General features: G+C 40.3%; 1 protein-coding gene across 3 annotated transcripts in view; it reads right to left on the bottom strand.

Moving 5' to 3' along the window:
* The window catches only part of SASH1 (SAM and SH3 domain containing 1), a 558,296-nt gene that overhangs the window by 32,622 nt on the left and 500,750 nt on the right, over positions 1-24,924 (bottom strand). For 2 of the 3 annotated variants that reach the window (XM_061991675.1, XM_061991678.1), the window contains exons 5-8: positions 18,572-18,612; positions 16,997-17,083; positions 15,621-15,733; positions 13,871-13,975 (exon numbers count right to left, since the gene is read on the bottom strand). In XM_061991675.1, coding sequence (XP_061847659.1) covers positions 13,871-13,975; positions 15,621-15,733; positions 16,997-17,083; positions 18,572-18,612 — 346 coding nt within the window. The remainder of the gene's footprint in view (positions 1-13,870; positions 13,976-15,620; positions 15,734-16,996; positions 17,084-18,571; positions 18,613-24,924) is intronic. The other variant, XM_061991677.1, reaches the window with a different exon arrangement.

Below are 24,924 nucleotides of genomic sequence, written 5' to 3'. Positions count from 1 at the left end.
TTTTTCCTCCTTCTCCTTAATTAAACTTTAAAAAAAAGAAAAATCCCCAAACACTAGCCAACCAAAAAAAAACCCCAAAACTCCAAACCCAAAACACACAAGACACTTTCTCCTTTTCCCAGAAAAATGCTGAAGGCAGAATACAAGACAGGCCAGATATAAAAATACCTTCTGCTAATACACTTGAATATCAGGATGTGGTAATGGTGGTAGATGCCATGGGGCACGACACCAATTAGCAGTTGTCGGGGTACACTTTCAAAGGCACAAACAGCACCTGAAGGAACTGGGGCAGCTCTGAAAGCCTGCCTCACAGGAACCCATCTCTCAAGGCCAGCAGAACCACACCAGAACAAACTTTCTACAAGGGTACTCTCAATTACCAATTTCCCACAAACTTCATGTTATTCCAAAACAAGAAGGAATACCAAAAGGACCACATCTGGCAGTAGGAATTGCTATGTTGCCATCTGAGAGATGCAGGAATGTGTTTGTTATGGGTACAGGCTGCTTAAGCAATTAATAATCTTCCTTTGGGAAAAACGAGGCTGTAAAGAGGAGTACCAGACTTATTTATATCGAGATAAATTAAGCAGAAAGATGAGCATTAATTCAGAGAATATGGCTGGGACAACTTAGTGACATGTCAACCAACGAGACAGACATATTTAGATAAGATGATGAATGGATTATTGACCGTAATCAAGAAGTTCAGTCAAGACTTCTTAGGCCATTAAGCATATCCTGGCAAGCAACCATGATACATACACTGCACTCGAGATATGTTTATTTTAAAGGAAATTAGTCTAAGTCATTGCTTTCCCTCATTATTTTTGTACACTCTTGCTTTGTAAGACTACTGTTTCTAAAACTGAGTTTTGTGAGACTTGGAGAATGGCTTCTTACTAGTAGAGAACTAGTCTTGGTTTTTTACCACTGGTATCTGATAAAGAACTATCCCTCTCAGGGTTATGAAGACTCAACAACAAAACCAAAAGTTTTTACAGTGTCTGGTATTTGCATTCATGTCTACCACCAGTATAGCAGGTGCCAAAATAACTTCAGTGCAAGGTACTCACATCAAAGCTGAGTGGATGCTGGAGGGGGCACTCACCAAACTTCAAAATAAATGAAGTCCCATCACAACCAAGTTCCAGTTGTTTCCCTGTTGCTTCAGGACCCCCAGCTCCTTTGAGGCAAGGGCCTCCACAGACAGTGGCAGACCCTTCGAGTACCAGTACTCAGCAGAGATGGCTGAGAATAGCTCGTATCTAATGGGGTTGCTGGAAAACAGCTTGACTGAAAACAAGGGCAGCTTCGCTCTAACAGCCAATTTCCTATTGTATCAGGTAGTGTGTGGCACGGAAAATCTTCTCTAAAGTAAAAGGATGGCTAATACGTTTACGCAGAAAAGTCTAAAACATTGGTAGCTACGCCAGTGGTGTCACTCAGGAAACTTTCTTGTCAAATAACAGTGATTCCTTGAATGTGAAACTGTTTTGAAAAAGGATTACTTTTCATTTGTTTCCTCTTTTTTAAACATTTGTTTTCAAAAAAGTTCTCAAAATTATCAAAACTTTCCTTTTTGGCACATGGGAAACAGAGCTCAATTTTCCAGCTCAAGCAATGCTTTCTTTTACAGTTAATATTCAACAGAAAACAGAAATGTAAAGCATTCAGGCCATAAGCGACATTTTTGGAAATGACTGAACTTCAATGCTTTGACTTCCCTGACCTATTCTACCCTCCCTGCTTCCACAGTGACCAAATTCCTTTTCTTTTTGGTGGCTGTCCCTGACTTCAGATGGGAAAATCACCCCAATGCATGGCAGGCTGGGAAAATGGCTTCCTGAATTGCTCTAGCAGCCAGATCTTGCCACGGGCCCTCGACACAGCCAGCTGCCAGCTCCCCTCTCACCTTCTTCCCCCTTAACAATGTCTTCAGTGTGTGGCACGTGGCAAAATGGTAGATAGAGTCCGTTAAAGAGGGAGTGACAGGTCTGCAAGAGGCTGGGCTGAAGGCTCTCCACGAGAGAAGACCATGCTGCACCCCACTCCACCAACTCCTCCAGGCCGCTGGCACACGGCCGTCCGCTTCGGCCAAGCCTGGGCGTCGTTAACACACCAGTAACACAGCCTCTCCATCTCTCTGTCCCCCCACGCACCGCACCGCCCCGCCAAGAGCAGGCCTCTCCCCATGCTCCGAGGGGAAAACAAACGGATTTGCAGTACTGCAAATAGGAACAACTGAACTTCCATCTCCTCTGCTCCAAATTTTTCCATCCGAAAGCCCATATGGCTCAACTTTTAATTATTTTGGCTAATGCTGTATGTAGTAATTCTGTGGCGAATGCTTAAGTGTTTCATTTCTAGTTTCCAGGGCAACATTACATCAGATTGCAGACAGCTGGCTCCACAGCCTTAGACCATAACAAATCGGCCAAAGCCAATGCACAGGAATCGCGTTCGCTTTAAAGGGAGCGCAGGGTCCGTGCAGGCTGCCGGGGACCCGGCAAAGCCTGCAGGGCCCCCTTGGCGGGGCTGGCCAGGAGGAGCCGCCTCTCCCTGTGCTGCTTGGAGCAAGTGCATCCCTGACACATCTGCAATGCTCTCACGGTGCGGAAACACGCCAGCTTGGAGAGCTCGGCTGCACAAATGCAAGGAGGACTACAGGGAAACAGGGACTAAATTAACAGCATCTGGAAATACCAAGGACTGCATTCAGAGGACTGCAGTCACCACGTACCACACACGGCTGGAAAACTATGGAGAGGCCAAGACTCATCCACACCACCCAGCTTTTTGCCACTAACAAACCTGGCCCACAAACCTACGAAGATGCTCTCAAATCCAGGAGAGATCAATTCCCTCTGTCACCTCCAACATCTGTTCTGCTTTGAAAACTTTTCCTACTTGTGCCCCTCTGAAGAACAGACATAAGATGAAAGTAAAAAGCCTATTTGTTCAGGAACAAATAGGAAATTAGCACACATTCTTTGATATTCAAGGAGCTCTGCAGTTCTGCTCCCAGTACCCGCTTTCTCTCTCTCTTTTCTCACGCAGTCTCTTTGCTGCCTGCTGCTGCCTGCTCTGGAGGCAGGGCACACGCCTTGCTCTACCACTCTCTTAACACCCAGCCCATTTCACACACCACCATAAAAATAACAATCCTAACCTTCAGCATTGAATCAGTGTTTCACACATACACAGACAGAAAACGATATTTATTAGGGTACTTAGAATTAATTGGCAAAATGTAAACTAGAACTAAGTAGTTAGCTTTCAGCAGGACTATGTTTGGAGACACTTGAAGGTTATAGCAGCAGCCCTTATAATGCATGAGATAGGCAAAGCCTGCTAGCCAGACCCTAATAAAAATGTTTAAGAAACACTAGGATGATATCTAGTTAAAGCTATCATAACTAATTAATCTGTTACAGCTCCATAAACAAAAACATATGTAACTTTTGCATAAGCTGTGCAAAGTTACTGAGAGAGATGTCAAAATTTTACAATTCATTTTATGCCCAGTAATAATTCAGCCCCAAAGTGAAATTTCTAGGAAACTTCCCATCTAAGAAACAAGGAACTCTCTTAATAGCTCATTAAGCCAAAACTGCACTTATTTTTGGCTATCAGACGATTCTTGTTCAGCAAAGTGAGGCAAAAAGACACATTCAGACTTGTAGGCATATCACATCTCATCCCCCAGCCTTGGCTAGCTCACTTCAGAACTATAAGCTCCACAGTAAATGCAAAAAGATTTGGCTCTTTAGCCCTATAGGAGACGTGGCTACACGTGTCCTTTCTGCTTTCTCTCTAACAGGCTTTAAACCCAACAAAAACCCAACCATTCTAACTTTAAAAAAAAATAAATATTAGCCGGGATAAAGTCACAGAGAGGAAAATAGAACAGAAAAGAACTTAAAAGCTCAAGGAAAGGAAGAGCAGAACTGAGAAAAGCTATGCATGCTGTGCTGTGCCTAAGAATAACCACAAAAGCCTTTTCTCTTTCTCCCTCTCTGAAACAGGAGTCACATCCTCTCCACAGCACATTGCACGCTCAGTGACTTACCAGCTTCGGCATTTATAGGCCTAAAGCTCAGTTTCAAGTAATTTCCCCCGAGTTCTCAACTGCTGTCAGCTTCGTAACCCTAAAATTTAGGAGCAGACCCTTCTTCTTAAGTATTGTATTCGCTCCGAATCCTGCACACAAAATGCCTCTTCTCTTGAGTTACGTTATCAGACACCGAACTGGCTCCGATTCCAGCGCCGAATATGTAAAGGAGAAAAAAGCGTGATGCTGGACTCAATTAGCTGTTTTCTGCTCACTGATTGATTCCCCCAGTTACTCGCTAGCTGCATAACTTGCAAGAAAGGCATAAGTCATCAGCTCTAAGCAAATCTTCTATTCACCACAAGGAAAAAAGGGAGTGTTGTACATGGCAAACAATCCCTGTTTTCACTGACGAAGGCTTGCTGACCTCTTGCTGGCCCCCAGTTCCTTAATTACTGTCTATGGAATTTCAGTAAAAGAAAAAAACACAGAGAACCTCTGCAAAGCCAGGACGAAGACTGACCCTCAAACACGACCGCTAGAGTGGAGGCTGTGTCTATAGGAAATACAACTTAAGTCCTTTACCAGGCTTTTTTATTTTCAGTTTTTAATGCTTTTGACAAAAAGTCCCCCTGAGAATTTTCCTTTATAAGGGGCTAATTAGACAAAAAAATAAACCTTGCTGAAATGTTTTTTAAATTAGTGAACTTAGATACCCTTTTTTTCCCCTTTCCCCTTTGTAGTTTCAGTGCTACAAAAAGAACATCAATAAAAGCTTGGGAGGCAAATGATGTTTAATTCAGAAATCTCACTGGTCTAGAATTAGACACACTGCAGTTTTATGAAGCGTTGTACTGTGAATTTCAACTTCTCCTAGGCTGGGCTCAGACATTCCCTCCTAATAAACAGACTCCAGGTAGGTTGGCACTCCTCTTATATTCAACCATACCTAATCTCAAATTACGGGAAGAATCAAAAATTTGGAGAATTTCTTCTCAGCACAAGAAAACACAGACCAAAACTTCTACTAATATTGAGCACTGCTATCCAGTGGTGGAAACCAATAGCTAAGGCAAATCATAACAGCACGTTCTTTAAACCAAGAAAAGATTCCCCTTACTCAGGACCACACCACCAATGGCCAGTTAATCTGGATTGGCCGCAGATCAATCACACAGTGAAATCACAGTGGGACCAAACATTTACTTCCTTTGATGACTGGCTGATTTTAAGGAACCACCTAGCCAAATATCCTTTTTCAATTTCTCCATCTTTGTACTACTCACTATACACAGCTTTTATATCCCACAGCAGTCATGTAAACTATTTTTACTGGTGTATTGTAGCTGGGTTCTTATCCTTGAATTACTTCAGCCTCAAAACTCTAATCTAAAACCCTATGGAAAAATCTAAGCTTCAGATAAAACCAGTTAGTGTTCTCCAATTTCAATAACATACCAGCCTACATCAAGTGACACATGACAGCGGCTTCCTTGAAATGTAACCCAGATTCCCCTAAAAGTTCATGGCTGTGAGTGAAACTGATCTAAGTTTGGGGCTTTGCAATTTAAGTTTTGAAGGCTTTGGGTTTCATCAAGAAAGTTTCGCAAACTTCTAATCCTTGCGGAGGCTGTTTATAAAGAACCGCGTGAAACTCAGATGTGATAATTCACATCATGTTAATTTTTAGGAGAATTAACAGAGGTCACAAATGTTTCTGCTACTTTACATAATTATCTACAAGTGCATGAACTGCAAGAGCTGTTGAAGTCAGGACAGTGGGAGTGTCAGCCCCTCAGGTAACTATGTCTAAGTTTGGTCTGTGATTACTTACAAGGAAATCAAAGGAGCATCCAATGGCTACTTTGGTGAAAGATATATTACACATTAACTGGTGACGACACTGCTTGCTGAAATTAGTGGGAAATATTTGTCATGAGTAACGAGAGCACAAAAATTTAATTCTCCCAGGAGGTCTGTCTTGATACTAGAATAGCTGCTTAGGCAAATTCCTAGATGTTAACTGTTTCCAGGTCTTAGCCAAATCATTTTGAGAAGCACACTGACGATGTTTGCATCTGCAAGCCAGACACATTTCCTCATGGCAAAGTGTTTCTCTCATTGATGAGCATAATTAATTTTAATGACATTACAACTGTACTCATGTACCACTTGTCAGAGGTGTATGTGGCAGAACGAAGATCTGCATTACATTATTCTGTATCTGTTACAATACAGCATTCCTTTCCAATCCTCCTGCAGACTCCTCTACACATGGGAAGCAAGAGTCTCCAACAAGGCTCAACTGCATCTTGTGTTTTGGCACGGCTAGGAGAGTCTGGGGAGAACTCATATTCTTTGGTGTAGGCTTTACTACTAATTAATTGAGTACATCACTGGCACTGGAAACCAACCTCCCTGCGTTTTGGAAAACCAAAGGTAGAACAGCAATACACGAAATACAGTGAAATTCCAATCAGAATAAGACAAAAAAGACCCCAGAATGAGAGACCTTTAGTAAAGGATGTAGCAACTTACGTTACTTATTCTTATAGTATGTTCAAGCAATCAAACAATTAATGTTGCTGTCCTAAGCACAAGGAAGGAAACATCAGCAGCAGGGGTAGGGGGGCAAGTGGTAAAATGACAGAAGGGCAATTAAAATGTTCTTTTGTGCCACAAGTAAAGATTATTCAGCTTGGGTCTGTCAAATAGGGCAGCAAAACACATGGCTTTTGAGACTGCTAGTTCTTAAACTGAGCAAGGCTTTGTTCCAATTTAATGGGCTTGGTCTCAGAAAAGATTAGGACGAGGAAACCATAGTATGGATTACAGCATCTCCTGCTGGCCGAGAGAGGTTCTTCTCCCCTTCTACTCTGCCCTTGTGAGACTACATCTGGAATATTCTGTACAGTTCTGGGCCCCTCAGTTGAAGAAGAACAGGGAGCTGCTGGAGAGAGTTCAGCACAAGACCACCAAGATGGTGAAGGGAGTGGAGCATCTCACTTATGATGAAATGTTGAGGGAGCTGGGGCTCTTCAGCTTGGAGGAGACTGGGGGGGTGATCTCATGAATGTTTACAAATGCATGAAGGGTGAGTGTCAGGAGGATGGAGCCAGGCTGTTCTCAGTGATGTTCAATGATAAGACAAGGGCCTACAGGTACAAGCAGGAACACAAGAGGTTCCAAAGAAACATAAGGAAAAGCTTCACTGTTCAGGTGAGGGAGCACTGGAACAGGCTGCCCAGATGGGTTGTGGAGTCTCCTTCTCTGGGGACATTCAAAACCCACCTACATGAGTTCGTATGTGACCTACTATAGGTAGTTCTGCTCTGGAAGGAGGGTTGGACTAGATGATCTTTTGAAGCCCCTTCCAACCCCTGAGATTCTGCGATTCTGTGAAACATTTAGTGGTAAAGTAAGTCAACAGGACTTGTCTAAATGCAGTCAAAACAGAAGTGGTTATGAACATGCTTAATTACAGTCATTGCCTGTGCGTTACTGTAAGCTCTCTTCTCTGAGTCATGATAGCAGGAAGATTTTTCTCAAGAGATCTTATTACAGACTAATTGCATCCAGTCTTCATATCCGCAGTGAGCAGCAGGTTTACTTGGGCTACATTACTGCCGGGAGCTCGGTACAATCCTGCGATGACAATGTTTAGTTCCACTATGTACACAAACCTAGCCAAGTTGTATCTGTTGACAACATGGGCAGGTCTTGCATGTTAAATAATACTTAAAGAAATAATATGGTTTTATTCCAAAATAAATGCATTTCTCCTGAAAATTCCAAAGCATTCTGGGAAATTTCAGACCAAAAAGGTGAAAAACTCTTTACAGGGTTTTACAAAACAGAATATATAACTCATTGATGGTCTCCTGTTTTACCATCATCAATCCACATCACTGACCTTACTTAAAACTGTGTTGTGTCCTGGGTAACTATAGTGACAATTTGTGTTTCTCTCATGAAAGCTTTTGTATTACTATACCCGTGAGGAAACCCCATTCTTCTGCTTGAATAGAGAGAGGAGAGAGATCATAACAAAATATGCTGTAATGTTTCTGCTACTGCTTTTCACTGAGAGGTGCTGGACATTGTTCCTGAGATCACTGGAAAAGGAGGGCAGTCACTACCTGCCAGGACAGTTCCCTGTGGTAGGCACACAGTGTGGGAATTTAGCGCTATCATTTTCAAGTCATGTCTTTTTATAGGCTATTCATCATAACTCTCACTGACAGTATTATAGGAATACAGATAGCAATAATAAATATACCATTTGGTACAATGAGGCACATCAGTGCCTTTCAGGAAATCTTAAGCGATATTGGGTCACTAGACTCTTTGGAGCAACAACAAAAGTTCTGCATTCATTCATAGCCCTGCTCAGGATCAGCTTCCTTCCCATACTTCAAAGAACACACAGGGCCTGGAGGTGGCAACAAGCTCTCCAAGAATTGAAACGTCAAAACATCCCTTTCCATCCTTTAGCCTGTCACGGAGGAAAAAAAACCCAAACCTTACAAAAAATGGTAAGTCCTGTGACAACGGCAAAAATAGGGATAACGTGATACATAGCTTTCAAAACGTTCAAAGTGTCCATGTTGCTTCAGCTTAAAGACTACTGTTTAAATTAAAAAGACCTCATCATAACCTCATGTCCATTGATATCCAATTCCAATTCCCAACAGGCACTGTCTTTAAGCCTAGCTCTAAAAAGTTCAACTAAAAACTTACCAAAAGGGCTTTTTCCTGTTTACTGTCTTGTTATATGAGCAATCATGATGTTAACAAATGGTTAAACATTTTAAGAATCCATCAGTAACATGAATACAAATGAATTTTAAGGTTGCTGTATTTTGAAAGCAGCCACAATTTGAACCACTGAAATACGGTATAACCCTGGATAATGCGGATTTTCTGTCATTGACCTTTGAGTTATTCTTGAGGTAATTGGTGCTACAGAAGTTATACTGTAATTACTGCTTTTCTTCCTACTCTTCACACTTAGCAAACACCACAGTAATGACTATCGCGAGTCAGAGATAATTCTGTCACACTTAATCTTTTGTGATAGCCAGTTCTATACCACAGGTAATACAATCCCCATTCAACAGCTTCAGCATCTCTCAGATTGAAATTAATACAACCCAAGGTCTATTCTCATCTGTTATTCTGCCTTTGACACTGGCAGGAGACACAAACTCAGTACTGTACACCCCAACTTTCATCCCATTTAACGGCTTGGTAAATTGACTCAGGAAACAATAAGAAGAAGGGAAGCAACAAATGATTATCTCATTCCAGCCAGAGCTGTTGCTGCATGGACTTGTTTTTATGCCATCTGCTACAAAGCAGACTGACAGAAGACAGGAAAGGGCAGCAATGAAAAAGAGAGTCTTGCCTCCCACAGACACCGATGTACACGACACACCTCCAGTTCTGCACAACTGTTCCTGTCCTCAGCGAAAACAAATTGGGTGACAGTTTCCTACTGGTAACAGTGTCACCCTGACAGTCTTGGATAAAGAAGTGTTGGGAAGGCAAGAGTTAAAACAGCTCTGAGGGCTTTCCACTGGCCACCTGTGGGCAATACTTTTGGAGGGAGATGCTGGTTTTGATCTCCCCACTTATAAATGTTATATCCTCTCTCCTGAGGCTTCTAAGGGCACATGTGGCAGGTGGGGAGGTTTCGGGGGAGAGTGGCACAGCTCACTGCAGCATGCTTCAAACCAAGGCTGGCTACACTACCTGGAAGCTCACATTAATGAGCTCTGTATGGCTGACCATTACCTGATGACCAAAATCAAAACACAGAAGCCCTACGAGGCCAACAAAACAGTGCAGTCCAGAGGTAATTACAACTTCATTTAATTTCCATCTACAGAAATTATTTGTTTAGCTAATTAGTGGTTTGTTTCAGTGGCAGCATATGTATGACACACACTTCTCTCACAACCTCCTTCCTGCTTCTCTCCTTTCCCCTACTTCCCCACCAAACATGGCAACTGGTACTAATTAGCAGAGGGCACATGAAAGGATTTATACTGATTTCTCTTAATGCTGGTCCTCTGTGATGGGCTGGAGCTGTACCAGTGTGGCTCTGGGGATGAAGCAGCCCTGTTTGAGATGAATTGAGAATTTCAGCCCCCCAAACTTATCAAACGAACTTCTATCTTTAAGAAGCATAAAAGACACCTCAGTGTAAAGAACGCAATACAATTTTGAAATCCTCTCTTTCCCTGGACTTTCTGACTCCTGAGGACAAACAGGCCCTTATCTAAAATCCAAAAAGGGACCCATTTGTAATCTGCACCTGTTTTATATCCCAGTGCTTGGCACAAGGCAATGAAGGCTTGTCTGATGTTAACTGTGAGCAGCCTTCATTCCAACAAAGATGAAATATAAATATTCATAAATAAATTTGTAAAAAAATGATGAGGCATTTTAGACTTTTGACACATCTGACTAAAAAGACAAACAGTTTCAACTGAATTCCCACATTACTATATAAATAACACACATACTTTGTTGTGAAACAAAGGGACCACAGAAGTGAGATTGAAAGCTTCAAACTGCTCTCAAGTGGCAAAGAACCAAGTCACCTACTAACTTGGCAAAGCCTTTGTTTGTTTCTTTCTTAAAAGCAAACAAACAGTACATACAATTAACAGCACAACAATGACATCAGGAAGCCTCTCTTTTGATGCTGAAATGATGACTCTTCAAATCTTTGTGGTTCATCTTTAGGGTTTAGTTTTCTAAGGGTATGAAGTGCAATTTTGCATTTCCTGGAACAGCAATTTAAAAGAAGAGGAGCTGGGAAAAAGAATCCTTAAATCAATCCTTAAAATGAGTTAAGGATCAACTCCAGTGAAGTTAGTCACAAGCACATGACAGTTATACAAGCTTTTTTTTTAAAAAAGTGGGATGTTTTCTTTCCTAAGAAGGAAAACAGCAGCAATTAATGATACTTGCCTTTTAGATGGTTTTTTTTTGGTTGGTGTTCTTATGCCTTGGACAGAGTTGACTTAAAAGTCTTAACTTCTAGATTCTCTTATTGCTTTGACATTATCTTTTTTTCCGTTCCCAAAATGTAGCAAACTGGACAAAACTAGATCAAGATTCTCCACAAAAACCTAGTGATTCATCCTCAAAAGTCCTCCTATCTACCAGCAGGTCTCTGCCTGCAAAGATAAATAAAAACCAAGGAAGCTGTTACACTGGTGCCTTGATGCTTCTTTAGGTGTAAAAGGCAGAAGCTGGAGTACAGGAAGATCCACTTGAACATGACGAAAATCTTCCTTCCTGTGAGGGTGAGGAAAACCTGGCACAGGCTACCCAGGGAGGGTGTGGAGTCTCCTTCTCTGGAGGTTTCCAAACCTGCCTGGATGTGTTCCTGTGGGATCTGATTAAGGTGGACCTGCTTTAGCAGGGGGTGAGATTAGATGATCTTTAGCGGTGTCTTCCAACCCCCACGACCATCCTGTGATTCTTTAATCCCTAAGGTTACCAAACAAATCAAGTAAACTAAAAATGACTCTTTTCTTAAATTCCCTCAATCTGCAATTATCCTGCAATTTATTTTTATCATTTGTGTGTACAAAATGTTTACAAAATGATCAAGCATGATCAGAATGTTCCATTAAAAACTGCCTAGTAACAATTTGGCCCTGAGACTGAAAAAAAAAAAAAACCCAGAAAAAATGCCAACAGAAGAGCTATTGCCCAAAGAGCTTTAATTCAAACCATAAACTTCAATTTCAGTGACTCATATTTTCAATTACTTTCTGAAGCTAGAAGGCTACTTAACAGAATTTTTTTAATATATGGAAAAACATCTTTACTTCATCGCCTCTATAAAATGAGTGGGGTAGGTTTAAGTTGAGACGCCAAATTTGCAGCGTATAAATCACACAAATAGCACTGAAAGTCAAACCACTTGAAAAAGACAGAGCTTGAAAACAGAATACTCTTCGCACATCTCAAAAACTGGTCATTTTAGATTCAAAGATGTCCTTTGACAAAACAGCCTGGGTGAACATACACACTATCTCTAGATCTATCTGGTACTTTGCACTGTTTGGTTTTCTCTCTTGCATGTCAGTCATAGGCAAAGTCTTTCAGCCCAGTTAACCCTAGAACCCTTGTTTCTTTCTTGTCCACAAAAAAGAAGCCAAGCTAATACGAAGTTTTATTTCTGCAAATAATCTGCTTTTTCCTTGAAGGCAAGCAGTTTCACAGGTTCTGTTCCATTAACCAGGGTAAAAATTAGGGCAAGGGCAAAAATCTTGAGAGGCTTCTTACAATAATGGAATAGAGATCCCTCAGTGAAGTTACCAGGAAGATGGTTCAAATCCTATCGGAACAGCAAAGAGAGGCAATAGAGCTCTTGGCTGAAGGTGCAAAGATGGCTTAGGAAAACAATTTCAGAGAAACGGTGCCAAGTTGTTCCATTAGGGAGGAAACACTGAATCATGTTCAGTCCTCAGAAGTATACACAGCTTTCAGTAACTTTAACACAAGCATAAGCTGCTATCAGAAGATTTAAGAGAGAAATTCAATATCCTTCTGAGATTTGACCACAGTAAATGAGAGTTTTGAGACTTCTATATGTACCTCAGCCAAAGGCCTTAAGAGGGGAAAAATCAGGCTATAATACTAATGAAGAAAAGATCAAGACATCTTTCAATCGGATAAGACAATCAGTGCAGAAGAGTCAGGATCCTTTCTTCTCTATTCTTTGCACATTTCTGATACATCAGAACAGAGCATAAGGAAACATCAGTCCCCCTCTACTCCCATCTCGCTAAAGATGGTCAGGTTTGGGATTTCTTAATACAAACAAGAAAATCTTCCTCCACTACAAAATATTTTAAACATCTCATAAAATGACATAGCATTCCTCTTTTCATTTAGGGAGGAGAAGCCAACTGTCTGCTGCAGTTAGCAGGAAATTCCATTGACAATAAAATAAATAAATCAATCAGTGGTCTCAAAAAGCCTATGATTCAATTATATGGGTTACAAAGAGCTTGGATTTGACAGCCAAATATGTTCCTCTCTAAGATTTATATGTGAACTTCCAATTAGAGAAATGAAGTGGAATAAACTACTCAGTGAGAATGAAGATATTTGGAAGGAAAAATTAATTAATTCAGTATGGCATGACACAAAGACTGTCTGGTGCCCATAAAAACAACAGAAGCTAAACAGCTCCGAAGTAAAAATGAGGGACGAAAGCTGACTTCCTGCTTATAGATCTGGCAAAAGCTGAAACTCTCTCAGATAAGAGTTAGCAAACGCACAGATTGAACTGTTTGAAAGCATCCAGGACTTAGCCAGGCCTTCATGTGGAATGTATCAACAAGGGCTAGGAAGGCCTCTAGAAATCCTACTTCTCAGTTACTATGAATCAACAAAGCCAGACAGTTACCATCTAAACAATCTAAAAAACCTTTTCTGGGCATTTTGAAAGGGCATTTTTATCTGGGATCACTTGTGTTTCAAAACCTTAGTGACAAAGAGACAGATTAAAAACCAATCAACCAACCCAAAAAGAAACTCCGACAAAAAAGAAACCCTGACGAAAAAGAAACCCCAATGAAAAAAAAACCCCGACAATAAGACTGTTAAAGTATATGACAATAGACCTTCAAGATTTCATATTCTTGTTAAAGATTTTCTGCAGACAGGTCAAACGATACATTTCCTATTAAGGAGATCACTAGGTAAATCAGGATATTTCTGTACTACAATAAAATAAACATGAAATGATACTGAGGAGCTATCAGAATGGCAAATACTTACATTACAATTGGAAGACCCATCAAATGTTGAGTAAGAACCATCAGGCCATTCCGTTGCATCTACAGTGGTGCTCGATTGCCTGTGCTGGGCTTCATACTCCTTCAGCTGAAATTTGAAAAGACAAAGGGAACATTTTCCAGTGCACCAAAGGTACCAATCTTTATTAAAATAGTAAGAGTTAATGTTCCAGCTTTTTTTTTTCCTTGTATCATTGTGGAACTGGAAAAATGAGATTTGCATTGCACATCTCACTTGTTTGAAATAAACTGATTTAACACAGAATCAGAAGTTTCAATAAGGAGATTTTTTTTTTCTTAAAAGGAAGAGATCTGTAAATAATAAATTATAATGAATTATCATTGGTAAAACATAAATGACACATTCCCATGTCAGAGGCACAGTTTATAGCAGACAGAATAATAAACATCATAGATTGTCAATTTCCTTCATAAAGAAAATGATCCACAGGAAAGACTAGGAAGTGTCTTTTATAATTTTAAAACAACAGACCACCTTTCCCATTTTTCCACTGAAAGGCTTAGGACATAAACTCAGTCCAACTGGAGTCAAACTGTTGAGAAGATGATCAAGAGCTGACAATACGAAAAAGTTGCTGCTTAGTACCTCAGATGACTAGAGGGAAATAGTATCAATACATATATGAACCTTACAGATTAGGTTTAACAACCCACCTCAATTTTTAACAGAGGAGAAATAAAAGGATTCCCAACAATGGAACTGGAAATTTTAAGTTTTGTAATTTTATTTCATTTTAGGATTCTCAGCAAAGCAATTTTTTCTTTAAACAGTAAGTTTATATTCTAGAGTAATCTATTTCAACATGTAGTATGTCAGTACAGAAATTTATCTGAGTGCCAGTTCGTGATCTAAATCATGTTCTCTGAATCTCTAATGGAGCCCTAATAGAATATCCCGTGTTCCATTGTTGCATTTTGCATGAGGGTACAAAATCAAAAGCAGTGGTTCCTGAGCAATTAAAATCTCAGTTGTATTGCTGCACAATACAATACTTTATGGCTTTCTTGTGGTTTACTAACATTTAGATTTTGTAAGGAAGCACAGTCAGTGTAGTTATCAAAAAAGATATCTGTGTTGACCGAAATGTCCAATGCCAAAAAGTCCAAAACATGTTTTCGCAAAGGCTGTTAAGGCAAAACATCACCTTTTTGGCTAAGAAAGAAGGGGAAGAAATTTTAGCTTAAACATTAATGTTTTTTAAAGTCTTAATTGCTGAAAATAAAAGGCTTCGAACTGCCCTTCAGCCATTAGCAGCAGGAAAATAGTAAGAAATAGTTGTGTTCTGAAAAAAAAAGCAAATTCAGCAAAACTTGAAGCATTCCTTTTAGTACTTAAACCTATGAAGAGACGTGATAAATATGGGCTAGTACAGCTAAGACTCCTCTCCCTCACTTTCTATACCTGCAATGAAAACGTCTACACTTGAGCTCTTCTCTGATTAGTAGCATTTACTGCCAATGGAGAGAAGCAAATACTTTTAGGATTTGATTAATTTACTGTGCACTGGACTCTCCATTTTCAGTTGAGCTAAATCTCAGTTTTCCCCATAACTGAAGGAATTGCTATCCAATGTATGCCAGCTAACGCTGTCGGACAAATAGGCTTCCTCCCCCTTCTCCTATGTTTTCTGAGCAAATGAAAACCCCAAATTAGTATATCCTACATTGTGAAACATCTTTCTCAGGGGAACTGAGGTATGTACATATCATACCCTAGCAAGTGCTTCCTCAATGGTGATCATCTTCTCTTTGACCATCATCATCAGCTGGATCCGCTCTTCATCACTCATCGTGATCTCACTGGCCACATATCCTACATCCTCTCCTGGAGGAAAAAGCACAGGGATAACAAGTACATCTAAGACGTCATGCATAGACTGGAGGAACTTTGAAACTGTATTTTACCAAGTTCTCTGAAGTCTGGTCTCCACATGTATCTGGCTGGCCAGAAATATACCCTCCCTAGAGCAGGCTCATAGTACAATCTCAAAGGACTGAATGATTTGGAAGTAACCGAGTCAGAAAAGAAGTAAATTAGGACTAGAAAACTAAGTCTACTTTGACACTGAAAGCTAGAGAGCATGACAAGGAGAAATAAAAAGTTACTGTCATCATGCAGTTATTGATCCTGAAAGACAAGAATCAAGAGAAAGTGCTAATGCCAGAAAAGTGTTGGACTGAGGAATACTGTACTCAGCTGCCAGAACAGCCCTTTCAGCAACAGTGTGCTGGGCCCCAGCAGTTCTCTGCTGCGGACTATCCAGACTATCTAACAGGCCACTGAGCTGGCACATGGACATGGGCTCTCAGATCCATGACCTCTCCTCTTTATATGTGCTTGGCATATCAGCGCAGTTAGAACTTGACTTGCAAGCCAGCAAGGACTGATGCTTAACTGGGAGTGTAAATGTGCCCCTTTTTGACCTTCTAAGTGGGCTCCCATCATCTTTCACAATCCGTCTAAACACAGACATAGCGACATGGAGAAGCATCTGTGACAGAAGGATCGAATGGATACACATCGGGAAACAGAAATTTTCTGTGTGAAGAGAAATAGTTAAAGCAATGCACAGCTGCATGTTCTGGAGAAAATCTAGAGAAAGACACCTGGCAGTTTAAGGGGAATCGATCTTACATTTGCACTGGTCACCAGATGCACTTTTACTACTCCTTCTTGTAGCACTTTCTTCTGCAATAAGATGTTGCATTCAAGCCTAAAGCAAACAGGTCAAAACAACCAAATACTAACGAAAGGAGATATATCTTTCTAATTAAAACAGATCAGCATTTCTCTCAAGTCAGTGTGAGGAAAAAAACCCCAAAACATCATCTTCCTTCACAGATATTACTTATACAGTAACCTCATTACTTCGGACATGTGCCATTACTGACAGTCAGGAATAAAGGCATCTCAGCCTCATGTCTGCAGTCTTTTATAACTCATCTTTCTGAGCCCTGTCACGATGAACCAAACCTGTGACACTTTCAGATCCACGAAGCCCCAACTGCCACATCATTGCAAATCAATTTTGTCCCTGGCTCCTTCTATTTTATAAAGATAGGCTGTGTGTTCTAAGAAAAGATTTACCTTTTGAAGTCTGCCTCATTAGTCCTTTCTGGTTCCTTCGAAAATTCTGCCAAAAAAACTTATTTTTCTTTTTCCAGTCTGCTTTCCCTAAAAGGAAAGTGAGGAGGGAGAATGAGGGGAACAGGGAAAAGAATTTCAAGAAGAAACATTAGTTAGAAAATTAGAAGCTTTCAAGCATTAAGTCATATTTAATAAGTTGAAAACAAGAGTTAAAAAAAAAAAATCTCAATTTTTTTTCTTGATTCATTCTGTACTACAACTATGCTGATGTAGCTATTTCAGAGAAACCCACATTCTTTTACAACTGCTGATGCTACAGAGGGCTGGGATGTGCCAGTAACTTGCGTATTTTAATTATAAACAGAAAATATGTTACATTCATTTTGGTAACTGTCGAGTCGTTAAAGTCAAGTCTGGAAGTGTTTTTGAAGTGTTTTGTTAGTTTATTCTCTTTAACTGAACCACAATTATGTAGCCTAAGCCACAACTCAGATAAGTAATTTTCTAATATGTGTTTGTATATCCAACCAGAAAAGAAACATTTTACATGTATACATAAATGCACACAGACAGGCACATTAACAAACACACAGCGTACATTGTGCTTCTTGGCATGAGAAATTTTATGAGACCCTCAGCTACATCTGACTCTTGCTCTCTGAATGCCTGGACCGTCCAAGGTTGGGTTTCCATGTCCATTAATATCAGATCTGCATATGGTTTCATGACCCAGAAATAAATCATTTGTTTTAAAAAAGAAATACATGATCTTGCTCAAGGTGGGGCATATACCTCCGTTCTTTTGAATTAACGAGGGCACATGCTATAAAGTTTATTCCACCTGCAAGAGAACATGCTGTGCCTGATCTGTCAGAAATGCTGCTGATTTTGTGACTTCATCCCTCTGCTTTTGAAAAATTCCAAGTAACATAGTTCATACTGTGCCAGTGAATGTGACTACAGTATTTTATCTTAGAAGACCTAGAGCTGGGTTTACCAACTCCCTGAAACAAAACTTAAGTTTAGACTATGTAAAAATGGCCCTAGAAAAACATTAAAAAGAAATAAAAAACACTCCAGGTTTTTCCCTCCAATGAGCAAACAGCTCAACTAAGAAATTAGGATGGCAATATGAACTAATTATAGCAGCAAGTTTAAAAAAACCCCAAAAACAGTGGAAGACAATAGAAAACAAATCCATATTTAAGAATGCAAAATATTTCAGAAACAAAGGAAGAGACTCTGGCACGACGAGACGAAAAATAACAAAAACCTCAGTTATTCACTGGTGGTGGTAATTTTCAGAATACAAACGGATAGGCTAGCAGTGATCTAACATGCAGACATTTGAAATTCAAAATAACAAGTTAAAAGATGTGTATTTTTCACACAACAGCGCTGGTTGGTGATCACTGAGATGCCCAGCACCAAACTTAAAGCTGCTGAGACTCGTCCTTCATGCACACACAAATGCTGCTGATTTCTGCTCTTAGTTCTCCACATTCCAGCACAAGCAAAACTCAAAACCTGCTTAAGAATTCCATAGGAGTATCAAATAAAATGAAATATACTGACCTACAGAGCCTTCTTCCGAACTTGATTTATGAATGGAGAGCCTAGGACAAAAAAAAAAAGAGAAATGGACTTATTGATGCAGGCTTCTCACATTTCACGGGAGCTGTCTGATTACAGTAAATTATAGTTTCCACACAATATATCACGAGCTATTTTCTGTTCCCTTTTCTTCCCAACACAGCCAGTTGGGAAAAAAAAAAAAAAACCTGAACCCACTGGTCTGACCACAGTAAGTGAGTTTCCCCTCTTAAATATGCCTTTAGTGACCAGCACAGAAAAATATATACTGACAGAAAGCTACAGTTAAAGCAAAGGAGTCTAGGGATCCCTCAGAAAAACACTTTTTCACATACTTTCCTCCATTCCATTTCCAACAGTAATTTGGCTGCCTTAGAAACTGTAGCACTGGGATGCTGTATTTGTTTTCACTGCATAACAGTTTTAAGCCTATTTTTTTTTATCTGAAAATGGTTTACAAATATGTGCTCATTACACTTTCAGAAGTTACTGTGTGGAAAAGAGAAGCAGAGATTTAAAGACAAGGTGAAGCAAGCTAGTCCAGACCCTATGAATTGTGACCACAGGCGACTGGGGTCTACAGCTTCTTTCTCCTGAATCCGTGGTGTGTGCTTTCCCACCAGTGTATACTTCCTTCCTCAAAAGCTAGCTGAAGAGACTTATTTCAACAGAACATGGACTTTACAAACAACCCACTAAAATAGTAAGTAAATCTTTTGTTCTTGGTCTTTATGTTCATTGAACCAGTTTTCCATAATGGATTCCAACTTAGTGCCAACAGTTCATTGTGGGATCTCTGATGCGACATCACTCTGCCTCATTGCCTTTTTTTTTTTTTCCTGTCTGTATAAATGGAGCTAATAGAAACTACCAAATCTTTGAAGCCTTCCTATGGGAATTGCTATTTAACCAGGCTGCACCAAGCCACTGAAATGACTTCTGCCAGCCTCTGTGGCTTTGCTGAAGGCTCCAAGCACAAAGCATTACTGCAGTGTCTTTGCAGAGAGCTCGGCCCTGCGACGTGACAGAGCCCTATTGTGCGGTGGCTGTGCTACAGCCATGCAGAATAGAGACATGCGTACCCCAGCACACCAGGACAACCTCCAGCCAAATCATTCTTTGAATGAGGCTACAGAATAATGCATGCATGCCATACTCTTGTTGCTGTCCACAGTGTTTGCACAGGCTCCTTGCGTTTTCTTAGACGCCCAGGAGAGGGCAATGAAGAGTTTTTGATCAATTTAGTACACCACTTGAAGGAAAATTTCAGTTCAAGTCAGTTCAGAGTTTAGTAGATGTAAGCAATTACTGGCCAATGTTTTGTAAGCATGAAAAACATGCTCATCAATTTGCAGAGACATCATTAAAGGGGAAATGAGACAGTATGAAGTTTTGGTTTGATTTAAGTAATTCATCTAGACAAGGAGGGCTTGGCACAGAGAAGCTCTGAAACGTAACCTCCTTCAACCTCAGACTGATTGGAAATTTAATCCAACACAAATTGCAAACTAATTGAAGCAACCAAATTTCAAATTTGTAATGCATTAGGCAGAGGGAGTCATTTAGTGTTTTCCTCACTGATAAAGTTTATCCTTAAAGGAAAAAAGTTAATGATTTAGTGATGATACATCACCAAATACTTAGTTTTAAGAAGCCCCAATATCAAATACAGGAAAATACGAACTCCATACTTTCTGGGTAAAAACTCCAAAAAAACAGTGACAAAACAGGGACAGGATTTCATCCAGACACTTAAAAGTAAACTTGTCAGCAAGTACTTTTCTAAAGAAAAGTAAATCATATACAAAATTATATGCAGGCTTGTATACGGAGACGAACAAGTAAAAAGTTCTGTTGGAACTGACAGAATTAATCCACTACATTTTGCAGCTAAGTGTAGACCTCACCCGTCAGGCAGACATTTTATTTATCTTAAATGAATTTGGTATCCATGAAATGCACCAAATCACTGTCCTTGGAAAATGAAATCCGTTCATGATCAGAACTCTGCCTCATGAGTGAAATCAGCCTCACAGTAGAGAGGCAGCTTCTTGTGCTCTTCAGCCTCCAAATCCATTTTAATCCTTTTCTTCTGTTGCACAGTTGCCAACAACGAGGCAAGTAGCAGGTGTAGCTGCAATGTTTGTGATGTGGACATCTGTTCCCTGGGAATGAGCCTGAGGCCACCAACTCATTGCACACCGGCCTTCAAAGAAGAGGAAGAGTAGTAGGGGCAAATTTTTGATGTGCCTGACATACAGGGGGTGAGAAGAATAGGACCCACAGCAAGCAGACCTTCTCATTTATAACTGATTTAAGAACTATGCTGAATTTCATCAAAGGATTCAAATTCCAATTATCATTTCATGCATTCCCTAAAGAGGAAATCGTCCATGCCTAGTATGACCTGGAAAATGCTAACAGCTGGTCTGAAGAGATGGAAATGCTAACAAAACTCACCACATACAGCCTGATAAAGCACTTGCTTTTTAGTTCCACCAGACAACTCTGATGCTTAAAAATTCTGAGTGAAACCAATCAGGCATTTTACTTCCTAGATGCTTGGTGAAAAATTCCAGACTACCTTGGAGTCACTGTATGTTTGATTTGCCAATTACACTCTCTTACTCTGTTAAATCTGGAGCTCCTCTATGAACGTGAACTGAAAGTGATTTGTGTTCTTCCATTCATAGACTGATAACTTGTACTGAAAGTTAATGATGCAGTGACACTTGGCAGAAGTTTCAGCACTGCGTGTCTGAAAGGAAGCCAAATGCCATTACTCCACCATGGAGGCCTTCGTTTTTGTTGTGGTCTGATGTACAACTTCATTAGCAAGCTTTCATGTGAAATGTACTCTGTCACAGCATACAGCAGATCAAATGTATGGGTATATATTCAGACAAGAAGGAAGAAGAAAAGATTTGTGGCTAGAGAGAAGGAGTACTTTCTTATCAATTCATAATCTCTGGAAGTGGCTGCAGAAGGGGTCAAAACTTTAATCCAATAATCTCATAAATTCAAAAGCATCCCTAGCCAATACTTTGGGCCTCTTGGAGTCAAATGCCTTAAATAAATACAAGAGGAAAAAAAAAACCAAAATACAATAGACAATCTAAAAATAGAGCTACTTTTGGGAGTAACCAAATATTACCGCCATAGAGAGATATGGGGTTTCAGCATAGTTTAGTAAATTACATCAGATCACTCAGTAATCAATGGCATAAAATTTAGTAGCAACAGCCAGAGTGGAGAACCTGGACAACAGGAACTAGCTGATCATAAGGACTGGCTTAACAGAAAGGAGTTTACATTCAGCACTAAAATGTGCAAGTACATAAACAGGGCTAACACAAAAGTCAGTATTTCAAACGCCTGAGGTTTACAAATGACAGAGTACTTGGGGATACCAGCCGAAAAAGGATGACTAAGAAAAAATTCAACACGTTAAAACTGAAAAGCGTAAGGATGGGAAATCCCAATGGCAGTACAAAAAGTTAATGTATATGGGAACAGCAGTACAACCATCAGTATTCCAACTAGAAGTGGTAGAAAAAAGAGTTGTTAGAATAGTCAGGGAACCAGACAGCTTATCTTACGAGAGAAAGATAGAAAAGTTTTGCACGTTCGGTCTATCAAAATTGAAAGCTGCAAGAAAATTATTTTACTGCCTATTAGTAAGTCAGGCATAGAAACACGTAGACATAAAGCTGGAAAAAAATCAGAAGGGCTGATTAAATATTTCCTAACTATTTGGACAAACTTCCAACAGTAGGTAGACAAAGGCAAGGCAGCTTTAAAAATGAACTAACTTCTTTTCAGAGGGCGGTTGAAAGATAAGAGACCAGACCAGAAATCTTTGATAACAAAGGTCTGGACATGACAACTGTCTCTGGAGGGCACTTCTGGTTCTTCTTTAGCAGCCTGTGGGCTTTTTATGAACAATGGCAAAGCCAGGCATCCAAAACCATCTTTGAATCTATCTTTCCATAAAAATGCTACAGTAGGGATGATCATGTTAGAGCTAAACAATCCCTCCCTTTAAAAAATTTACCCTTGGATACTGGAAGTGGGCTCCAAACATTGGAGAGCAAGGAAGAACCAATCCACACATTTACATCATAAGCCAACTGAGACGGTATCTGGTTATTAGGATGGGTTTTAACTAGGCTACATCAAGCTACTAGGTTACAGCTTTCCTTGTGAACTCTGGTCTGATTCCGATCGTGAGATAGAAAACATGCCAAGGCTTATCTTGCATACAGAGTGGTTGATTTTACAAGGGACACAGGCATATGTGCCCTGAGATCTGAATGTGCTGGTATACCACAGAACTGGGAAAGGAAACAAATGACACCATGTGCTGCTTTCATGAACGTGCCTGTTGATTTTTGAAAGCTCACCATTCTCAAAACAGAACAAACACGGGAACAGAGAACGACAGGATTTCTGATGGGTTTTTGTTTGAACACCAAGTATTTTCAATGCAGATGTGCTTTAACATATGGCTGCATTTCATTTATGGATCATAAAATCCACAGGTGCATAGTACTATCTGATAACGAAACCACTACTCTTACACTCTTCAATAATCTGATAGGGGTTCTCTTATTCCTTCCCAATGACTATTTATAGTCCACTAAAGAAAATGCTTTGGATGGGATTTTCAGTCTACAAATATAATGAATAAACTGATGCAAAAGCCCACGCTGGCTCTGCTGCAAAGCCATTTGGTTATCTGCGTGCATTAGAAATGGCCCAGTCACATAATTAGTATGAAAAATTGACAGACTTGTAACTGCTCCTGACTGAACACAATGTAATTTATCTGGCACACCAAAGAGAACAGGCCTTGGGTATTTTTATCAAATTTGCATGAATCTGAAGAGAAAGAAGGCCTGCAAGGTTCTGACCTTGCTGGCACCAGTGTGAGAAAGGGACGGAAAGCAAAAAGGTTTCATTCAATTATCTTCTCATTAGGTTTCCATAGCAATGGCTCTTTAAGCAGCTCAAAACTTTCTCAGTGGAAACAAACACTGAGCCACTTGTGGGCTGTGCATGTGCATGTGTATTTTCCACCACCATGGAAGCCGCCATGTTGGTCCCACAGGCTCAGTCCGGTCACCAGTGATAGGCAGACAGGGCTATGTCACGTACTTAGTGACTGGTTCGTCCCAACCAGGAGGCAGATAACTGCCAGCTAAAAACTCTTTGACAGCATGGAGCAGGGCCCAACACACTGCATCTGACGTGACCCTGCTCTGTGTGCATTGCTCACTACGTGCAGTCAACTAGCTGCAACAAGTCGGACTTTCTCATGAAAGGCGTCCTTCATGCTTCCTCGTACAAAATTACCAGGCTTGAAATCCTTTTCCAGCTGCTCAAAGGCACACTGGTTTCTCTCCTCACGTGTCCCAGGCAGCGTTTGGCTGGCCTCTCGCTCCAATTGTGTGGGTTATTGTGGGAGTTTCCTGCCCTACTTCTCTTGAGGAGGCTGTTTAAAGGCAGCATGAATAATTTGGCTTTGTCAAAATCAGGCCTCAAACAAGCGAAAAAAGGGCTGTATGCATTCACTGATCCCTGCAAGTACAGAGTATTAAAAAAAAAAATCTTAAATGCTGACATCTCTGAGTTCTTTTTCTTCCAATATTCCCTTCCATTTTTAAACTATGCAAAAGGAATACTATTCTGTTAGTAATTACTCAAAACCCGTCTGGATGTGTTCCTGTGTGACCTGGTCTAGGTGGACCTGTTTGAGCAGGGCGGTTGGACTAGATGATCTTAAGAGGTCCCTTCCAACCCCTACCATTCTGTGATATAGCATCTTCCATTTGAGGGATTTTCTGCTTTCTTCTTATCAGTTTCTACCCTCTCTCTGCCTCACATCCTCTTTCAGACCTACATTTCAGTTTCTTTGCAGATGAGCTTACAAATACCTGCCAAAGTTAATTTGGCCATGTTGAAAAGTTTCCAGAAACAAACATGATAGAATTTAAGCCCCTCCATCTTGGATGGATGATTTAATAACCACCTGCATTCAAAGCTTGACCTGCAGTTTGGATGCTGCAGGGGAAGTGGATTAGGACATTTAGTGTTAAAAACTACTGGCAATGGCCAGTAGATTAGTGTACCAAAGGGGATAGAATTGAGGCTTGTGTGAATCTTTTTGCAAAATGAAAGCTGTTTTTGAAGAGACTGCTGCTTTCGGTGGAAACCACCACAGAAGATGGGAACACTGAACTGCGGGCATTCTCCCAGCCTTGGGCTGATTTGGAGTTCAAGTTTATATCACTGGCTTTACTATAGCACATCCATGGCATAAAATCCTTAAAAAC

Source organism: Colius striatus, chromosome 2, assembly GCF_028858725.1.
Source record: "Colius striatus isolate bColStr4 chromosome 2, bColStr4.1.hap1, whole genome shotgun sequence".
Classification (NCBI taxonomy): domain Eukaryota; kingdom Metazoa; phylum Chordata; class Aves; order Coliiformes; family Coliidae; genus Colius; species Colius striatus.
This window is presented reverse-complemented; position numbering and strand designations above follow the sequence as displayed.